Here is a 19,717-nt window from a genome sequence, read left to right as displayed (position 1 = left end):
ACTCAGATGACTTTTGTCTACTTTTCCAGGCAGATGGACATATCTGTTATTAAGCATTTTGATTATAATAGTAAAATCTAATAAAACTAAACTTAAAGAAAGAAAAGAGAAACCCAAACAGGATCTACTTCCCACAAGAAGCTGTTTGCACTTTATAATTAATTTCAAAATCTTTTTGTAAAAAATTCAATATCCCAATCTTATCTGGACCCTTAGTCCATTTATAACTTTCTAAGATCAAAATCTTATTTAGCTTTTTGCTGTTTGTTTCAGATTCTTTAAATTCTTAAGCTTATAACTAAATTTTTATTTAGATGAAAGGCAAACGCAACTGGCATTTTCAAACTTGTCATTCTGAAGGTCTCCAATAGCTTAGAAGAAGTTAATGAGCAATTCTGAAAGTGATTAGAAAGTGAGGTTTGCAAACTTAGTGCCCTTTAAAAGTGTCCACCATGATTGTGAGCAAGATGGCTGATCTCTTTCTCTTCCAGCACTCAAACCGACAGAAACCACTGTCCTGTGGTCTCCTCGTGGGGAGCAGCCATCCGGAGCACATGCGGGTGATCTCCCATCCTCTCCTTATCTGGGGAGGTTCCAAAGAACCAATTTACTCACCCGTTTCTTGGTCTTTGCTGCAGTCATTGAGTCTGCTTTGGCTTTCTGAGAAAGGAAGCGGTAGATGATTTTCTCTGCATATGGTTCATCTGCAACTTCCAGGGGAGGTATAGTGAACCGAGCCGGCTTCAGTTCGCTATACCTCCCCTGGAAGTTGCAGATGAGCCGTATTCAGAGAAAATCATCTACTGCTTCCTTTCTCAGAAAGCCAATAGGGCCTAAGGCATGCTTGTGAATAAAGAGTAAGGTAGAATGCACCTATTCTGTTTTAAATTAAAACCATTGGTATGGAAAGAAGTATATTTGGAGTAGCATCAGACAACGGCACTGTGTGAAACAGCAACACTGGGCTTTGTGGAACAGTCTTGACTCCAGTCACTATAGTGATAACCTTTGAGACAGCAGCGTGATGCTGAAAAATGGGGTGTTTCAGCCTGACATGTTGCATTGGAAGCAAAAAGGTGGGCCACTTTATTCCACCTGGCTACTTCACTTTGGTGCATATATTTTTTCCATGCACTTCATCTGCAGGCAATTCACTATGGCACCTAGAACTGAGGGCTGCTTCACTTCATGGACCTCCATCGAAGTGGCACTTCATCTAAGGTTCAGTCAAAGTGAAAGACCTCTTTGATGCTTTACATATACGTGGTGGTTGATTCACATATGCAAACTGTAAAGTGGTGCATGCTGTGGTCAGTAAATGGTGAATGTATCAGTCCTCAATGGGAAGGAAATGAGTATGTGTGTGCTAAAAATAATATCAAGGATTTTTGGATAAATCCAGAACAGCCTTCCCCAGCCTAGGCACCCTCCAGGTGTACGGACTTCAACTCTCCGAATTCCCCAGCCAGCATAGCCACTACTAGCAATGGTAGAGTTGAAGCCCACACATATGGAGGTGGGCAAGGCTGGAGAAGGCTGATCTAGAGAATGGCCAGTCTGTAATTACAGACTGTCTCTATGAAGGAATGGAGGAAAACATTTTTTAAAAAATTAGTAAATATGATGAGCAGTACTTCAGAAGAAGGCGGAGTCCCAAAGCGCCCTTGAATCCCAATATGGGCATGAAGGTAATAAAGAATCGGACAAAATATGCCACATTCCATGCTAATTCCTACAGAAGAAAAGAAAAGGAATGGACATTAGAACAGCATCTTCCCTTGCTCCAAGTAGGCACCCTTTATGGAGCCTTACAGGGATCCAGATGTACATCTTTTCAAAACTCTGCTTTGTTGACTGCCCACTTTGACAGAGTAGTCTTCCAACCCAGCTCACTAAATAAATACATCATTTTCAGCTATTGACATGTCATGTGGTGTCAGGTAAGATCACAGAGATTTTGTTAGGTTTGGTTACCCCACAAAATTTCAGCCATTTTTAATTAGGTTGCTTGTTAACAGTGCATGGCGGATCCCCACGTTAAACAAGGCTGGAAAAGACTCTTCTGCCATCTTCTCCATTTGTAAAAAGAAGTCCAACCCTATTTCCAATCCCTGTAGATTTTTTTTAAACAGAAAGATGAACCATAACTTCATTTATGTTTGTGTTCAACTTGCCACAAACCTTTCCTGAATCAAAGCCCTCAAAATTACTCCTTCAGAAAACTGGGTCAGAGTTCTTTTACATTCTTAGTCCAACTGATGTCATTGCCCATCATGTCCTGGGAAAGATGGAAGATGGAAAGGTGAAGATGGAAAAAATGGCTTCCTCATAAAAGGCCTTCTGATGAGTAGCAATGGGAACTGTTCATCTGGAAGCACTTTAGAATTGGGTGGGATCAGCATTCCTATTCACCATTCCACCATGCCAATTTTTTATATGCTCCTAAAAATTGTCTATCCTTTTCATACCCTCTTAAGTAAGTAAAATTCTAAACCTAGAAGCTTATTGTATGGGGGAAGTTTAATATTTGGTATGGATGATTTGCATACTCACCCTCCAGAGCTTGCGTTGCAGTATCAAGTAGAATGAGTAAAATTGAAAAACAAGTACTACAATTACTGGCAATGCTGTAGAAGGAAAAAGATGTAAATAGCCATTGATTGTTCTTTCTAAACAAAAAGAGGACCCATAGAAACAGGAAGCATGAACCACACTCCCCGAATGGTTTGTACTTAACATTCTGGAAAGATTGTCATTGTGCTTGGGAAGCCCAGCGTCAAAAATAAATCAAACCCTGAAACTTTTACTGGCAGACACTGCCTGAATTGTGCCACTCCGACTGTTTGTTTTGGCTCCAAATATTGATTAAAATACATCGGAATGAGTTAAAAGAAGGTCTCTTACAGTATTCCTGGCAGTAAGTGCACAATAACCATCTTAACCTACTCGGGTTTATTTAGAAGAAAGTCCTGGTAAATCCAGCGAGGCTTACTTTCAAGTGTTTATTTATTCATTTGGAAGACACACGGCCACCCATGTTGTGCACACAACTCTGGGCGACTTAACAACAACGACATAACCAATAACAAGGAAAACAAAAAAAGAAAATAAAAAAAACAGGCACCTGACCCACAATCTCCTGCCCATCAATCCATACACTCCTTGGGCTCCAGCCGTACTGAATCCCCGCGCCCAAAGGGAAAAGCCAGCCCTTTACGGATTTCTGGAAGGCTAAAATTGTGGGGGCTCGCCAGATCCCAGGGAAAGGGGGTTCCAGGGCAGGGGCTGCCACGGAAAAGGCCTGCTTCCTAGACCCCACTGGAGGGCAAGACTTAAGGGATGGGCCTGGAATGTGCCCATCCTAGCTAGCCTAGTCGAGTAGGCAGATACCCTCAAGGAGAGGCGGTCCCACAGATAACCTGCAGGACAGGCAGGAAAAGGTGACAGCATCCTGCACTGCATTGTGCCTTACATGCAAGGGATCTTTTTATCTGGGAAAGTGCCACATGGTACTAATTTCATTATATTTTTGTCTGGCTTTTCAGATTTTGTTCCCCACGGTGGCTCATATGGGGGGAAGGAGGGAGGGAGGGAGGGAGGGAGGATCAGTTTAACAATACCGGACCAAAGTGAGAAGTTGCAGGCATTTGTATCGATCTGGGGCCAGGCAGATGTTCCTTGTTGGCGTTCCTGGTTGGATAAAGATTTCTGGGACTAACCCAGCAGCCCCTGCTTCCCTGAACAATTATGCAGGCCAGAGAACTTTATCCTGCTTTTTATCCTTCTAAAGACACCTGGAAATTGGAGACAAATAATGATGGCAGAAAAGGGGAAACTAAATTCCCTGCAACTGTTACTTCTCTGGCCAACTGTCTCCGCATGCAAAAGTGAGAAAAATCTGAAGCAGGTGTAATTAATTGTTATCACTTTATAACATATGTGATTTTTTCCCCATGTGAATAAGATAGGAAGCACGACAGGAGGGGATATTACTTTAAAATATGTTTTTTTTACCTTCAGGGATTTTAACTTGTATCAAGAAATATTATAACATATGAGCTCTGAGGTCTGGACTCTTAAGTAATGCAGTTTGTTCTATTATCTTAGAGTTGCCTTAATCCCTTCACGTATTTCATTGTAAGTGAAATTCTGAGGATATGCAATGAATGAACAACACGCACAGAATTAAAGCCACAGATGGATAAGACAAAGACATTGGGACAATTGATATCTCAAGTTGTTGTTACTGTTGTTATTCTGATGTCTGAAAGATATAAGAAGATCTTTCATAAGAACACCTTTTCATCATAAGCATTTTCTCCTTACCATGTAGGAAAATGTACATTGTGACTCACAATGCAGGTGTCATCTTTTAGTCCTTACACTGCAATGTTGCTTGCAAGCACTATAACATTTTCTCACTTGCCGCCCCTCACCCCCCCCCCAGGTGGATGCCTATAAATATACAGTAGATGCAATTTACCTGCAGATGCTTTACACACACACCCCAATTTGTCATTGCCCATCTCATTAAAATGACTGGGCAGTCTACAGTGGAGATAAAATCAATTAAAATACAATATAAAAACAGCCTTAAATAAATAATAAATTCCAGGAATGATGGGATTGGCGAATAGCTCAGGGAGTGCCATCAGGGCGCCAGCCACCCCCAGGATTGATAAAAACTCTTATCGCCCCATGCAAGCTGGCAGAGCCAGGTCTTTGGTCCTTTCCAGAAAATCGGGAGGGTAGGGCCCCGCCACACCTCTGGGGGGAGAATTTTCCAAGGGGCGGGGGCAACAGTAGAGAAGGCTTTCCTCCCAGGCCCCACCAGCCGACATTCTCTCGCCGACAGTGTCCGCAACCTGCCCACTCAGCCTGACCAGGCAGGATCTGATGGGGGTGAGACAGTCCCTCACCTTTAAAGCCCATGCCATGTAGCTAACCAACACTTTGAATTGGATCCGGAAGCAAACTGGCACTCAATGCAGCTCCTGCAGCAAAGGTGTTATATGTGCCATCCTTGGGGCACCCAAGATTGTCCATGTGGCTGCATTTTGAACCAGCTGTAGCTTCCAGATACTCTTCAGAGGTAACCCCATGTAGAGTGCATTGCAATAGTCTAACTGAGAGATGACCAGGGTGTGAGTGACTGACCGGAGAGCCTCCTGATCCAGGAAAGGGCATAACTGGTGCATCACACGAAGTTGGGCAAAGGTCCTCCTGACCACAACTGCCACCTGCTCCTCAAGCAGGAGTCGTGAGTCCAGGAGGACCCCCAGATTATGCACTGGGTCTGTCTGGGGCAGTGTAACCCTGTCTAAAACCAAAGATGGTAAATCCTTGGATACAGAGGGGCCTCCGATCCACAGCCACTCTGTCTTATTAGGGTTCAGCTGAAGCCTGTTACAATCCAGACCCCCACAGCCTCCAGGCATCGTGAAAGGGTGGGCACGGCATCACTCATGTCACCCAGGATGGAGATGTATAACCGGGTATCATCTGCATATTGATGATATCTCATTCCGTGGTGGCAGATAATCTCACCCAGTGGTTTCATGTAGATGTTAAAAAGCAGAGAGAGTATTGAACCCTGCAGCACTCCACAATGGATGGGCCATGGGCTGGACCTCTCGCTCCCAAGCAACACCGATTGGGATTGACCTTGGAGGAAGGAAGAGAACTAGTGCAAAACTAGTTTGCACTAGTGCCCACTCCCAACTCCCTAAGCTGACCCAAAATGATACTGTGGTCAATGGTATCGAAAGCCACTGAGAGGTCAAGAAGAGCAAGGATGGATGCACTACACCCATCCCGCTCCTGCTAGAGATCATCCATTAGTGCGACCGATCCTGTTTCCATCCCGAATCTGGGCCTGACACCTGATTGAAAAGGGTCCAGATAATCCGTTTCCTCCAGAATACTCTGGAGCTGCAATGCCACCACCTTCTTAACCGTGTTCCCTAAAAAGGGGTGGTGGGAGACAAAAATTGTCCAATATGGTGGGATCCTTGAGAAGGGGGATGCACCAGTACCTCTTTAAAGGCAGCTGGGAACACTCCCTCCCTCAAGGATGAATTCACCATTGCCTGCACCCACCCACATGTCACCTCTTGAATAGCCTTAACCAGCCAGGAGGGACATGGATCTAGTTGACAACTGGTGGCACTTACCATCTGGAGGACCCTGTCCACTTCCTTGGGTCCAACTGGATCAAACTGTTCCCAGATAACAGGGTAAGTCCGTACCCTGGGCATCTCTACAGACCATGCCCCACACTTGCATCCAACTGGGACCAAACGCAAGTGATTTTATCCTCCAGATGCCCATAAAACTCTTCTCTACAGCCCTGTAAATGGGCCTCTGGGACCCCCTTTCCCAAAATGGATCGGGTGATCTTAAACAGGCCACTGGGTGGGATTCTGCAGATGCAATAAGAGCAGAGAAATATTGACGTTTTGCCACTCTTACTGCCACAAAGTAGGCCTTAATAGCGGCTCTAGCTTGTTTTTGGTTGTGTTTGATCCTTGTTTTCCTCCAGCAGTGCTCTAGATGTCTCTTAATCCTTTACAAGACCCTCAACTCCTCCGTAAACCACGAGGAGTGTTGGACGTGATGGGTTAGGAGAGGTCACATGGGCGTGATATTGTCCAAGGCCTCAGCCGCTTTCCTATTCCAGGTAGCAGCCAAGGCTTCCACTGGACTGTGCAGCAGACCCTCGGGTATAACCCCCAGCTCCCTTTGGAAACCCATTGGGTCCATCAGTCGCCACCGCGGACCAGTTGAATAGGACCCACCCCCCCTGCAGAGGAGGGGTAAGATAGGAGAATCTCAAGGCCAGGTCATGATCTGACCATGACAAGGGGGACAGATGTAATTCCTCCTTCAGATCACATTGGCACAGCTCTGACAAGAAAACCAAGTCTGGTGTGAGGCCACTGTCCTGAGTTGGGTCACGAATAACCTGGGACAGGTCCATGGTCGCCATGGTCGCCATGAACTCCCAAGCCGCCTCTGAGGCATGCCCTAGGGATGGCAGGTTGAAGGCAAGACCATAAGTCTGGGGAACTCCACTGCCAGCCCGGTGACAGCCTCCAGCAGCTCAGGCAGGGAGGTTGCTATGCAGCATGAAGGCTGGTACAGTAGCAACAATCCCAATGGTTCTCGAGAGCCCAGCTGCAGGAACAAGGTCTCACAACTGCCACTTGTAGAACAGCACCCCTGAAGGCCAGCAGAGTCCTGAATGACAACTGCTACCCCTCCTCCTCTGCCTGGGCAGAGACCTTGAACCTGGCTGGGCACATTTCTGAAAGGGGCACCCCGCCTTCAGGGCCCAGCCAGGTCAGCCTGCTCCTCAGTGATCAAATCACATATAAGGAGGGCCTTGTTGTTAACTGACCTGGCATTAAAAAGCAGGAACCAAAAGCCAGGGCCTCTGTGGATCTGCTGTCCACAGCCTGGGTCTGAGTCTAGAGGGTCAGAACATGCCACCGGTAATAGACACCGGGGGCATCTTCCCCAAGAGTGGCCTGCCCTCTGACTCCCATCATGACATCCCCTCTCCATCGCCACCTGAATGGTACAACCCGCCCTGAGCCACCCAGGGCCTCCAGTTCCTCCTGATCCTGGACCTCTGGCCTCCATAGTTAGGGGACCCTCCATCCTACCATAACACACTTAATCAATCGGGGGGGGGGGGGCTCCAGTTCCTGCTCTCAGTGCCACGGAAGTCCTATCCCTCACCCCCTCATTCACTGCGTCCCCTTCACTGACTTCTCTCACTGGCCAGTAGGAGCACCCACTTCATCTCCCCACTCACCCCGACTCTCACTCGGGGATGAGTATCCTCACTCACACGCACTCACCCAGACACTCAAACAAATACCCTCAGACTCCCCTTCCTGTCTCTCACACTAGGGAGGGAGGCCCAGCTATCAACTACTGGAGGCTCCCCAACACCCTGCCTGGGATCAAATCAGCTGGGCCCCATTAGGGTGAAGGTACCAATATTATGACAGTGGTATAGGCAAAGGGCCAGCAGACCAGACCTTCAACAACGTGGTCTCCTCTCAACTGCTGTAAGCAGTTAGTGGTGGTGGCCACCAGCTTGGCTGGCTTCAAAAAAAGGTTGGACCAATTCATGGAAGTCATGAGGATCAATGGCTATTAGCCTGGGTGGTAGTGTGGCTGCCTCTGAAGGCCATCTGCAGGAGTCTAGTGGCCTTCCTCAGTTAGCCACTGTGAGAATGGACTGCTGGATTTGATGAATCAGGGGCCTGATCCAGCAGACACCGCTTATACTCTTCTGTATAAAGTAGTTTCAAGAAGAAAAGCAGCTGCTGAAGAAGAGGGTGGGATGTCTTTTCCATTACTTTCCTGACCCTCTTCCCCTGGCCATTTTCTTCTGGTCTAATTTGATGATGGATGGTCCTCAGCCCTGCCTATGGAGCACCAAATAATTGAGCAATTGCAAGAGAAAAATGCAGTGCCCTCTCCTGCTTGCCTTTTCTCTCGTTGCAGTTTTAGCCATAGTCTGCTTCTGAAGCTGTGGACTTAGAACCAGGGCACCACCTTAAGTATGTAAATTAAACTCATGGAAATCTGTTCTGAGAAGGAAAAAGATAAAATTCCTCCTCATTCTCTGCAATGTTCTGATACGTTACTACTGCAGTTGCTGCCACTACTCTTGTTCCTCCCCTCCTCCTCTTTGTATTATTACTAATACTACAGTTGTTTAGTTATTAATTAACTAGGCATTCTGTAGGATGCAAATATAATCTCTTAAGCCTCCAAAGAGGTCATGGTAGAAAAGATAAAGTCCAAAGATGATCCAGACCTTTTTCATGAAAGTTTTTTTTGTTTTTTTTTTGCACAAGAGAAAGTTAATTTGCAGCTTAACAGGAGGTATTTGTTGTTGTTCAAAGAGCTTCTGGGGAAAACATAGATACTCACTGAAGAAAAAATACTTGTGCTGGTAGTTATAAGGCATGAATTTCTTTTTCTGCAAACCCAACTGTAAAAGAAAGAAAGTCATGAAAAGCAAATATCCTTCAGTAATTATCCTTTGTCAGGACTCCATTTCTATAAATACCCTTTCCTGCTGCTCCATGAAATTACTTGGGCAAGAAAAAGCAAGGAAAGTGAGATGCACACAGGCTGTCAGTATAATAGATTGCAGTTGTAGTAGACTGCAGTCTTGCGTAGGTCGGTGCGTAGCCTCCATCCCACCCTTCATCTTCTGCCCTACCAGAGCTGCCAGGGGCTTGGACAGGGTAGACAACCTGCTGTTCTACTTCCCCAACAAACCTACTTAGGATTCCACTCCTGGCCACGGGAGCTTGCTGCTGTCCTCAGAATCCCTTTGTACGTGCTTGCAAAGTCACAACACACGCACAAAAGGGGCAGGGCTTGCACTGCAATGCTGCTTTCACCGTTCTGCCCCCACCCCAGCCCACAAAGCTGCTGCTGACTACACTGTAAGTTTCAAGTCAACTATACCAAAGTTAACTATCGCTAACAGCTGCGATAAGACTGCCGGCTTGTTGTAGTGGTTAAGGCACCAGTCCAAAACCCAGGAGACCGGGAGTTCCACTCCCACCGTAGGCATGAAGCCAGCTGGGTGACCTTGGGCCAGTCACTCTCTCTCAGCCCTAGGAAGGAGGCAAGGGCAAGCCATTTCTCACAAACCTCGCCAAGAAAACTGCAGGGACTAGACCAGGCAGCGGCCAGGAGTCAAAAACTTAATTGAAGGCACCAATTAAAAAAAAACAACTGCAACACGCATTTCCCACAGGTGGCAGCCCCTGGTTTTCTTGGCTGATCTCAGGAGTGCTAAATAGCATCAGGTATCAATTTAATTCAACCCAAGAAAGCCTTTCCCACTTTAGTAGCTCTAACTCATATTGTCCTCTGGTTTATTTCAATGTATTAGATAAAGTTGCCATAATTCAAATCAGTTATTTATTTTATCAACTTGAATGTGCCTGAAATGCATTTGGTTTATGTGCTGTGGCAGCTCAACTCATTTAGTTCATCCAAGTGAGGAGATTATCAATAACAGTACATTAATAAGAGTAAGTAATGTTCACTGTTATGAATCACTAGTAATTATCCATAAATAGTTTACTAATCATTGTAGATAGTAAATTGTTTTTATGTCAACAATTTTCAAGTGTTCATTCAGACTCTGAGCTGCAGTTCCTGGATTTGATGTAAAGGAAGAGCAGAACTGGCTCCCATCAGTATACTGAAGATACCACCCTGTGAACTGCCATCTCTGTCACTATTCTGAGATAGCAGCCACCACCTGGCCCTTTATCTTCTAATAGCAGCTATCAAAGAGGAGCAGAATCTCTGCTAAACAAGCTTTTGGGAATGTGAGTGAATCCTAAAGCAAGCCTCATGGGGCTGCATGTGGAGGCGGCCAGAAACAACTTTCAGAGTAGCCCGTGAGAGTAAGTAGTGTCCATGTTTGATCCTCATGGAGATACACTCCTGTTGTGGGCACCTTGGGTGAATGTTTTGCCCAGCCCTACTAACCTACTGTCTCTACTTGATCTGTTTTATCAGACACTGCAGATAAAGATGAATGAACTGTGACCAACTCTAAACTCTGACCATCGGTCGTTAAAGTAGTTTCTGTTCTGAACTCTGATCTGAAAGGAGAGTGGTCTGGGTTCAGTAAAATCTGTGTCATCTAAGCAGTTGCTTCTTACCTCCAAAGAGAGAGGTTCCCCTAAAGAAAAAAGGGCGGGGTGAAATGAAACATCTGGGTCCTTCTGGAAACAGTTGGGTTTAGCATGATGCTGGGAATGATGCAAAGACCACCAGTTAGCTGAAAGCCCCTGTAGAGGAAGGGTGAAAAAAAGCATTCAGGCTCTTTTAAAACATTATTAGACTATGTACCATGGCAGTGTACTGCTTTGAAGAGGTGATACAGAGGAGATTCCACTGAACCTTTGAATCAGATTTTCAAATCAGTTGGGTGGTATCAGTTGACTGAATTATCTTGGAGAGGTTCAAAAACAATTCAAAGGTTCAGTGCACTTTCTAGCTTTGAAGAATCTCAAACACGATTGCAACTTTCATTCCATATATGGACAAAGCTGGGGGGAACTGAGTGTTGTGATGAGTTCTCTGAAATTAACATGAATAGCTGGCAATTGAGTTTTATCAACTTTTCAAACCCTGTCTATCAAAGCATTGGAAGGGGTGTTGCTCTGCTGTTTGTGTATTTAGAGAGATTCACTTGGAGTGGGGGGTGGGAAGAGAGAACAAAATAGAGTCCTCCATTTATTCTGCTCTCTCTCTCTCTTTTTAATGAGTGTTGCTCTTTCTTTCCTCCACACCATTTTCTCCTTATCCTTCTTTCACTCTGAATCTGTTTGACTCACCTGTAGTGTAGTCCCTGTCAGCTTCTGTGTCCAGTCTGTCTTCCTTCCCACTTCCCTCTTCCCCCTTCCTTCTCCCTTTCCCTCTCAAAATAAAAGAAAAAGTCTTCTTTCTTTCTGCTACTTGTTTATCTCTACCTTGTGCTGAGTGTGTCTTCTTCACTGTGCTAATGGATCTGAGATAGTGTGCTGGCTGTTGGGATACTGGGCTACTGTGTGTATATATACAGACTGATTCTTTATATGGTAGTAACAACATTTTTCAGCCTTTTTAAAAAAGCTTGTCACAGTAGAACATAACCTGCTTTTTCTAGAAGGGCCCATACCAACTCGCCTGTCAGTCCAAAAAAAAGGTGATGGATTCTTTGTTTTTAATATGAATTTATTTTTAAGCAGGCATTAAAAGTTGTTATTTATTAAGTTTGACTAGAGTGTTTTCTGCTTTGGTTCAGCACAACTGCTGCATAGACTTTTTGTTGGACAACTGAGAGGCTGTGCGCTAGCCTTTTTCATTCCTATTATTTCTGCCTTAAAAGCAGTAGAAGGGGAATGTTTCAAAATGTATAGCAGTGAACCCTTTCAACCTATTTGTCTGAAACTTTGCAGTGTGAATGTCCTCAATAGTGTGTCCTATCTCTGTTATTTTCATTCTGTTCTGCCTCCCAAATGAAACCACTATAGGCATTTTGATGCTTTCCCAGTCAAGTCTAAAGCACAACTTTTTATCAGTTCTTGAATTGATTTGACTTGGATTTTGATCTCAGATCTCATATACAAATCAAGTCTTTCCACCTTCAGATCTTTTTTTTTTTCACTGTTGTATAAAATACATACAGCAGAAATTAAACTGAGGATCAATTATTATTAAATTACTGAAGAACCACATGCAATTCAGGAGATAAAAATTCTCTCAATGGTAATAAAACCATCATAGCCATTGGTCACAGGACTCAACTTGGTAGGTATCGTATTTAGGACTAAATTTGGTGTGAAACACCAAAAGTGGGAGAAAGAAGCCTACTTCATACCATCTACTGTATAGGGCCAAGATTGTTATTCAACACTTTTCAGGGTATTAACCCTTTTTGAATGAACAAGATAAATGGATCATTTTACTCATGAAACAACAACATAATTTAAGAAAAGAAAATGGGTAACTTTAGTCCTGGGAAAAGTGTCAAAGTACACTGGAGATCCTGACCTAATGCTAGATCAGGATGTATGCTCTTGGAGACTAAGCAATTCCTAAATCAGTCTTTGACCTGAACTAAAAGCCAAAAATGAACTGAGGCCCCAAACTTAAAAAGAGATGACTAATGCCCATGCCTAAAAACAGTTATAGAACTCAAAACAAAGTGTAGACACAATTTAAAAAAAAGAATGAATGGCTTTCAGGATGGCTTAGAATGGATAAGAACCAAAGAATCAGTAGTATATTCTGAAAGTAAGAAGGGAAAATCATTCTTTTAAACCTTGAACGAAGATATCGTGGTAGAAAAATACAAGGCACAAGTACACTTCCAGTTTGACCTCTCAGATACTGTAACGCTGCTCCCAGCCTTGTGGTTCATCATCCAAATACCCTTATTCTTCTCCTTCATCCACTACGACTGAATAAAGGGACTCGCCTAGTTCTCCTCTAACGAAGTTAGTAATTATTGCTGCTTGCTGAACGAACAGGGCAAAGGCCATGTAGGACGAATAGAGCAAAGGCCATCAGCCACTGTTGCAACGTGGCAAGAAGATAAAAATAACCGTGTTTCCTGGAAAACAAACCTATGTTATAGCTGGAGATACGTATGCCAGAAATGACGGATCTCTATATTTCTTGCAAGGTTTCAGGAAATGAAGGAGAGAGGAGTAATATTCGTTGAATGTCACTCAGTTTGGGCAGGCAAAAGGATGGCTGCAGACATTTCCTGGGGAACCCCGGGGTGGGGGGTTACGTCCGGTGGCTCCTGCACCACCACCTGCTGCGCTGGATTATCTGTCCGATATCTAAGGGCCTTTCAATGCAGCTATGCTGGAGACCAGTAAGTGCTGATTTACAATCTCTGTAATTTGTGGGACTGAATTTGAGACTCCTGGTGGGGCATTCAAGCCTTCAGTGACACAAACTGGTTGTCTGTCTAGCTGCCTGCCTCTGAGGGGTGATGAAGATGAACTCATATTAGTACTGCTTTTGCACAGAGATCAGATCAATTTGTGGGGCAGCTGTCTCACGCACCCTGGTTAAAGTTTGCATAAGATTCTCTAACTTCTTCAACAAATCCTCCTGTGCCCAGCTTGGCAAGGCTCCAAAGGGGTCGACTGATTCTGCCTCCAGCGGTTCAGCCGCAATCTGGCCTCCTCTCTCTGCCTGAAACTCTTATCGAAATAAGCTTCTCCCAAGGACAGGGCTGGTCTGTTATCTTTGCGCCTGGCAGCAGCAGCACGTCCACTCCTTGGTTCTCATTGAAAAGGCCGGCAGCATCTTGATGTCCTGACTCCAAAAGTGGGGAGACTATGTCTCACAAAATACATGCCTTGGAAATATTAGGAAAGTGGTCAGCATAGGCTTCATTTTAAAAAGCATACTTGGAATTATGGACTGCTTAAATGTCAGTAGGGTTTGCTCACAGCCCATCTTACTAGGAAGCCACTCCACCAAATGTAAGTCAATTGCACAGGAATGACATCAGAGTAGCTGGCTCAGGGAAGACTGTGTTGCTTTCTTTGAATCCCACTGTCCGCTGTTGAGTCTACTAAGGGTGATTCGTAGGTAAATGTGATTAGTTTGCAACACATGGTTGTTTTGATTTTGATCTGCAACCCTTCTGTGTTTCAAAAGTTGAAGGGCAGTTTTTTGGGGAGTTTGTTCCCTTTTCTCAGTAGATTCAGCTGTAGAGTCTTTACTTCAGATTACAACAGCTTGATCATTTTTGGACTTGGAGCTTTCTGCTTCAGCAATCTGAGTTAATTTGTTGTAAAAAGACTGAGTAAATACATCAAGGGACTCTTTCAATGAATCCACTTTCACTTTTATTTCTGTTAAATAATCAAAAATTGATCGAACAGTCTGTGCCAACAGTAAACTTTGCCTTGGCACAAGATCTGTAGTCTCATTTTTAGAAATCTCTTCCTGCCAACGTTTTGCAGTAAACGCTGCAACCGAACATGCTGTGGCTGCTTCAGAAGAGGAAACTGTGAGGTCTAAGGGGCCCAGGGAATTTGGCTCCCCACTGCTGTAAGTGGGGTGGTCCACTACACTTTCATCTTCTAAGTCCCAATTCAACACCTCATATCTCTTTGGAGTGTACCCGAGGCTTGGATTACTAATCATGCTAATGCTGGTGCTGCCATTATTTACATCAACTTCTTCAGTCGCCTTCTTTTTAAATTCCATAAGGTCATCTATTTTTTGTTGCTGGGATGATTTAAGCGATGCCTGCATGCCAGAATTCATTCTTTGTCGTTTCTTCCTCTTTCTCATGCTGTAATCTTCTCTTGATGGCAAAATATAAACAGTTCTCACCCAGTTTATAGATAAAATAAACAGTTCTCATTCAGTTTGTTTGGAAATTAGTTGCATACCGTTGTGCACAGGGACCAGGAATGAATAAAAGATTAGTCTGATAATGTAGAAGTAAAAATAAAAATTTGCCAGAGCACTCTAGTAGCTAGATGCTTTCACTTTGCCATCTTGGGACTTCCAAGAAGGACTTCAGATCTTACATTTGGATTGGCTCTTGGATAATTTTCACATTCAAATTGTTTATTATAAGTGAAATGCCATTCTTGAGCTGCAGTTAATAATGAGATAGACGAACAAATAGTTTGATTTAGTATAAGAGAGCTTCCTATGTTCTTGGAGTGGGAATGGGGAAATGAAAATCCCATTTGCCACCTCGGTTGGAAATAACACAACACATTTGATATTTACTGATGAGACTTTTTCAAGTATATTTACAGTATCCCATATTCCCTTCCCTTCGATTAAATGAAACGTTCCCAGAATAATATACCTTACTTACCTTTAGATGGCACATCACAAATTCGTGAAGAAGGTGGTTCCATTTTGAATTCCTGAAGACTGAAAGATGTCCCAAGTCATGTTGCAGCCAACCTGCTTGAGACTAAAAAGAAAGGGTGATTCACAATAGAAGGGCCACATTTTGTGTCACTCCTACGACTCCTACATTGGAGCTTCCCCAGCATATCCAACTGTATTTTTAACAGCCATGCAAGAATTGGTAGGGTAGATAAAAATAAAGTTTCATTCACTCTAGGATTTTTTATTCAGCCCAAGGGGCAGCCACCCAGAGAAACATTCCAAACAGGACTGTTCCTTTGTTCTTCCTTACCAGGAACTGCACAAGAAAGCAGTTCTACAACATAACCGTTGGTATAATTACCTTCCACAAATTTATCTGATATCTTGTGATAGACTCCAGGAAGACATGGCTGCTTTTTAATGCTCCATTCCTGTCCTTCAGAATGGGAGATTTGAGATATAAGATGACATGACATCCAATATCTTTCTTTTCTACGGAACCATTCGTTGGACAAAATACGACTGAATTGTCTTTAGTTTTCCTCAACCCTTGTTCCTCCAAACAATTCAGAGCAATTTTCTGAAGGCCCATGGCAGCTGAATTTGCATTATTTTCCTTATGGAGAAATTATTTTCTTTTAATTTGGTTGAAAGGCATTTTGCTGTAGGAACCCTATCTAAGGGGAAATGTAATTTTGCCTAAAAATAAACTCAAGAAAATTACCTGAGCAAAGGTGAGCAGCATTGTGGCAAGAAGAAAAGGTGTTATAGATGTCCCAAAATACCACAGCACAAACCAGCCGGCAGCATCCAGCAGTAAAATATGCAGAAGGGTCAGGAAAAAAAAGACTTGGTCTGGCTTGAAGAGTCCCATCTTTTCAACAGTGGACAGCAGCTCCCGAAATTCTTCTACTAACAGTTTCTGTAGAAGAAACCAACTTGACTGTCAGGATACAATGGAGCTGCCCTGTGGCATCAACAGTTAAGATCAAGAATATCTGGTGGAATTGCCCTCCAAACTATCCCCTTCTTTCCAACATTTTACAGGGGATTGAAGCTGGAAACTATGTGACCCCAAATTGTGATAAATACTCTTAACACTGATAAACATGGAAGGAAGCAGATGAAAACTTGTTGCATAAATAAATTATAATATTTCTTAGTGACTGCTAAACAATTATAATATTTTTCTTAGTGATTGCTAGACAACTTACAACCCATGTTTGAGACACATGGAATCATCATTCAATGTCTATCTGGATTCAGTAATCATGGCAAATAGCACTAATGGAGAAACTGACCAAGAGAGAGAGAGAAAGAGAGAGACAGAAAATAGTTGGTGTCAGTGAATATTTATTTATTTATTTATTTATTTATTTATTGATAAAATTTATCACTGCCCATCTCATTAGAAAATGACTCTGGGTGGTTTACAGAGAAGATAAAATCAATCAAAAATACAATATAAAAATAGTCCTGAATAAATAATAAATAAATATATTCCAAGGATTGATGTTAATTGGCAAGTGGCTCAGGGAGCATCATCAGGGAGCCAACCACCCCCAGGATTGATTAAAACCCTTATTCCCCCATTCAAACTGGCAGAGCCAGGTCTTTAGTCCTTTCCGAAGAGCTGGGAGGGTCGGGGCCTGCCACACCTCTGGGGGGAGAATGTGCCAAAGGGCGGGGGCAACGGCAGAGAAGGCTCTCCTCCTGGGCCCACCAGCCGACATTCTCTCACTGAAGGGGTCCGTAACATGCCTGACCTCTCTGCCTGACCAGGTGGGACGGGCTGATGTGATGGGGGTGAGAAGGTCCCTCAGGCAGCCTGGACCCATGCCACATAGGATTTTAAAGGTCATAACCAACAACTTGAATTGGACCCGGAAGCAAACTGCCACTGCTCTGATAAGAAAATCAAATCCAGTGTGAGACCACTGTCCCGAGTTGGGTCATGAATAATCTGGGACAGGCCCATGGCCGCCATGGTGACCATGAACTCCCGAGTCGCTTCTGAGGCATGCCCAAGGGATGGCAGGTTGAAGTCCCCCAAGACCATAAGTCTGGGGGACTCCATCGCCAGCCCTGTGACAGCCTGCAGCAGTTCAGGCAGGGAAGTTGCTATGAAGCAGGGAGGCTGGTACAGCAATAACAATCCCAACTGTTCTTGAGAACCCAACTTCAGGAACAGGGTCTCACAACCAGCCACTTGTGGAGCAGCCCCCTGAAGGCCAACAGAGATTCCTGGATGACAACCGCTAACCCTCCTCCCCTGCCCTGGGGTCTCAGCTAGTGCCAAACCATAAACCTGGCTGGGCACATTTCTAAAAGGGCACCCCCCTTCAGGGCCCAGCCAGGTCCTGGTGATGCACGCCAGGTTGGCCTGCTGCTCAGTGATCAAATCACACATAAGGGGTCCTTGTTGTTACCTGACCTGGCGTTAAGAAGCAGCAGCCAAAAACGAGGGCCACCATGGGTCTATTGTCCAGGGTCTGGGTCTGAGTCCAGAGGGCCAGAACATGCCACTAGTAATAAACACTTGGTGTGTCTTCCCCAAAAGCGGCCCACCCTCTGACTCCCATCATAACTCCCTTCCCCATCACCACCTGAATGGAATAACCCACCCTAACCTCCTCAGAGCTACCATTTGCCCCCAGTCTCAGCCCTCCAGTTTCCCTGGTTAGGTGTCCTTCCATCTAACCATATGTCAACAAACACATCCAACCAATCAGAGGGTGGTGGTGGGCTCCCCGGCACTTCAGCTCCCGCTCTCAGCACCATTGGAACCCTAGCCTTCTACCCTTCATACGCTGTGCCCCCCTCACTGGCTTATCCCACTAGTCAGCAGGGGACACCTGACCCACTCCTACTCCCTTCCTGACTCTCACTCGGGGGCGAGTATCCTCACCACACTCACACACACTGCACACATAACTCTCCTCCCTGTCTCTCATACTAGAGAGGGAATGCCCAGCTCTCACACACTGGAGGGACCTCAACACACCTCTGCCCCCTCTAGACAGTATGAGGGGGTCATCCAAGCCACTGCTGTCATCACCAAGCCATCTCTGGATGTGCCGCCTGAGCTGTTCAAGCTGCTCTGTAGCTCAGTCAGTGTCCAGTTCCCACTCTGGCCTTCACCCAGGTACCTCCAGCTGACACTTTGGCCAATGACACAGCCCAGGCCGCTCCTCAGGCTGCACAGCCGCTCCAGCCATCTCCTTGGGCTGCCCAACTGATCCTCTGCTGCCCAATCAGCAATCTGGCTGCTTACCAGCCCCCCATGCTGCCGTTCACCCATTGCCGTCAGTTCTTCGGCCGTCGCCACCGGTCCTCGGGCCGTCACCACCGCCCAGGAACCAAACCAGGTGGTTTTCAGGCTGTTCAGTCCCACTGAAGCTGCTGCTGTCCAGGTGCCAGTTTCTGGGCAGATTTTCAGGCCGGTTTCCAGGCTTCAGGCTATCATCACCTGTCCTGCTTGAGCTGCTGCTGTCACTTGGGTGCCAATCCAACCAATTTCTGGGCCATTCGAGTTGTCCTGGCACCAATTCAACCATTTCCCAGGCTGCTGCAGCCCAGGCCTCTCACTGGGCCACTCATCGTGCCGCTCACCACACCGCTCACCGCATCCACAGAGCTCCACCTGGCTCTGCTTGCCACGCTGGTCACCATATCCACAGAGTTCTCCCCAGCTCCACCAGTCTCCGCTGAGCTCTGTTGGGTACACGGGGCCAGGGCACGTCCCAGAGTTCAGAATCTGGGGTGGGAAGAACCCCCAGGGTGCCCAGGTAAGAACCTAGACTGGTCATGGTGGCCATCCTCTTCACCTTGCCTAGCACAGCAGCTGGCGTTCGCTCCTGGTCGCATCTTCCCACAACATGATTTTCTGACAGTTTGGTATAGCTTTATTGAGTGTGTGGAAGGTGACACCAATTTATATACTTCTCCAATGCACGTACTAATCTATGGTCAGATAGTTATTAGTTTAAAAAGAACCACTGATTGTTGTGTTATTTAATACTATTTTTATTCATATATTTAATGTATTTGTCCATTAAATTCATTTATATAATTCATTTGTAATGTATTCCAAATTCATTAAGTAGTACATATTTAAATGTAGTATTTTATTACTGTTATCAAATATTTAATAAATATTTAATAAATATGGAGTCCTTGGGGTTCTCTGAGCTTGGTTGTTTTCTTGCAAGTGTTTCATTACCCAGCTAGGTAACATCTTCAGTGCTGGAATGGAATGGGGTTTGCTTTCTGTTTATATACTGTGGCGTGCCCT

At 44.9% G+C, this 19,717-nt stretch overlaps 1 protein-coding gene across 1 annotated transcript in view; it reads right to left on the bottom strand.

Annotated features, from left to right (window-relative positions):
• LOC103065763 (acyl-CoA (8-3)-desaturase-like) overlaps nt 1-19,717 on the bottom strand; it is a 37,874-nt gene that overhangs the window by 4,588 nt on the left and 13,569 nt on the right. The window contains exons 3-8 of the mRNA XM_088146179.1: nt 16,148-16,345; nt 15,404-15,505; nt 10,716-10,844; nt 8,953-9,013; nt 2,554-2,627; nt 1,635-1,732 (exon numbers count right to left, since the gene is read on the bottom strand). Of these exons, the coding sequence (XP_088002305.1) occupies nt 1,635-1,732; nt 2,554-2,627; nt 8,953-9,013; nt 10,716-10,844; nt 15,404-15,505; nt 16,148-16,345 (662 nt within the window). The remainder of the gene's footprint in view (nt 1-1,634; nt 1,733-2,553; nt 2,628-8,952; nt 9,014-10,715; nt 10,845-15,403; nt 15,506-16,147; nt 16,346-19,717) is intronic.

This window comes from Python bivittatus, unplaced genomic scaffold (genome assembly GCF_059951505.1).
Source record: "Python bivittatus isolate LINGU-HERP-01145 unplaced genomic scaffold, Pbiv_v1 ctg000480_np1212, whole genome shotgun sequence".
NCBI lineage: Eukaryota > Metazoa > Chordata > Lepidosauria > Squamata > Pythonidae > Python > Python bivittatus.
This window is presented reverse-complemented; position numbering and strand designations above follow the sequence as displayed.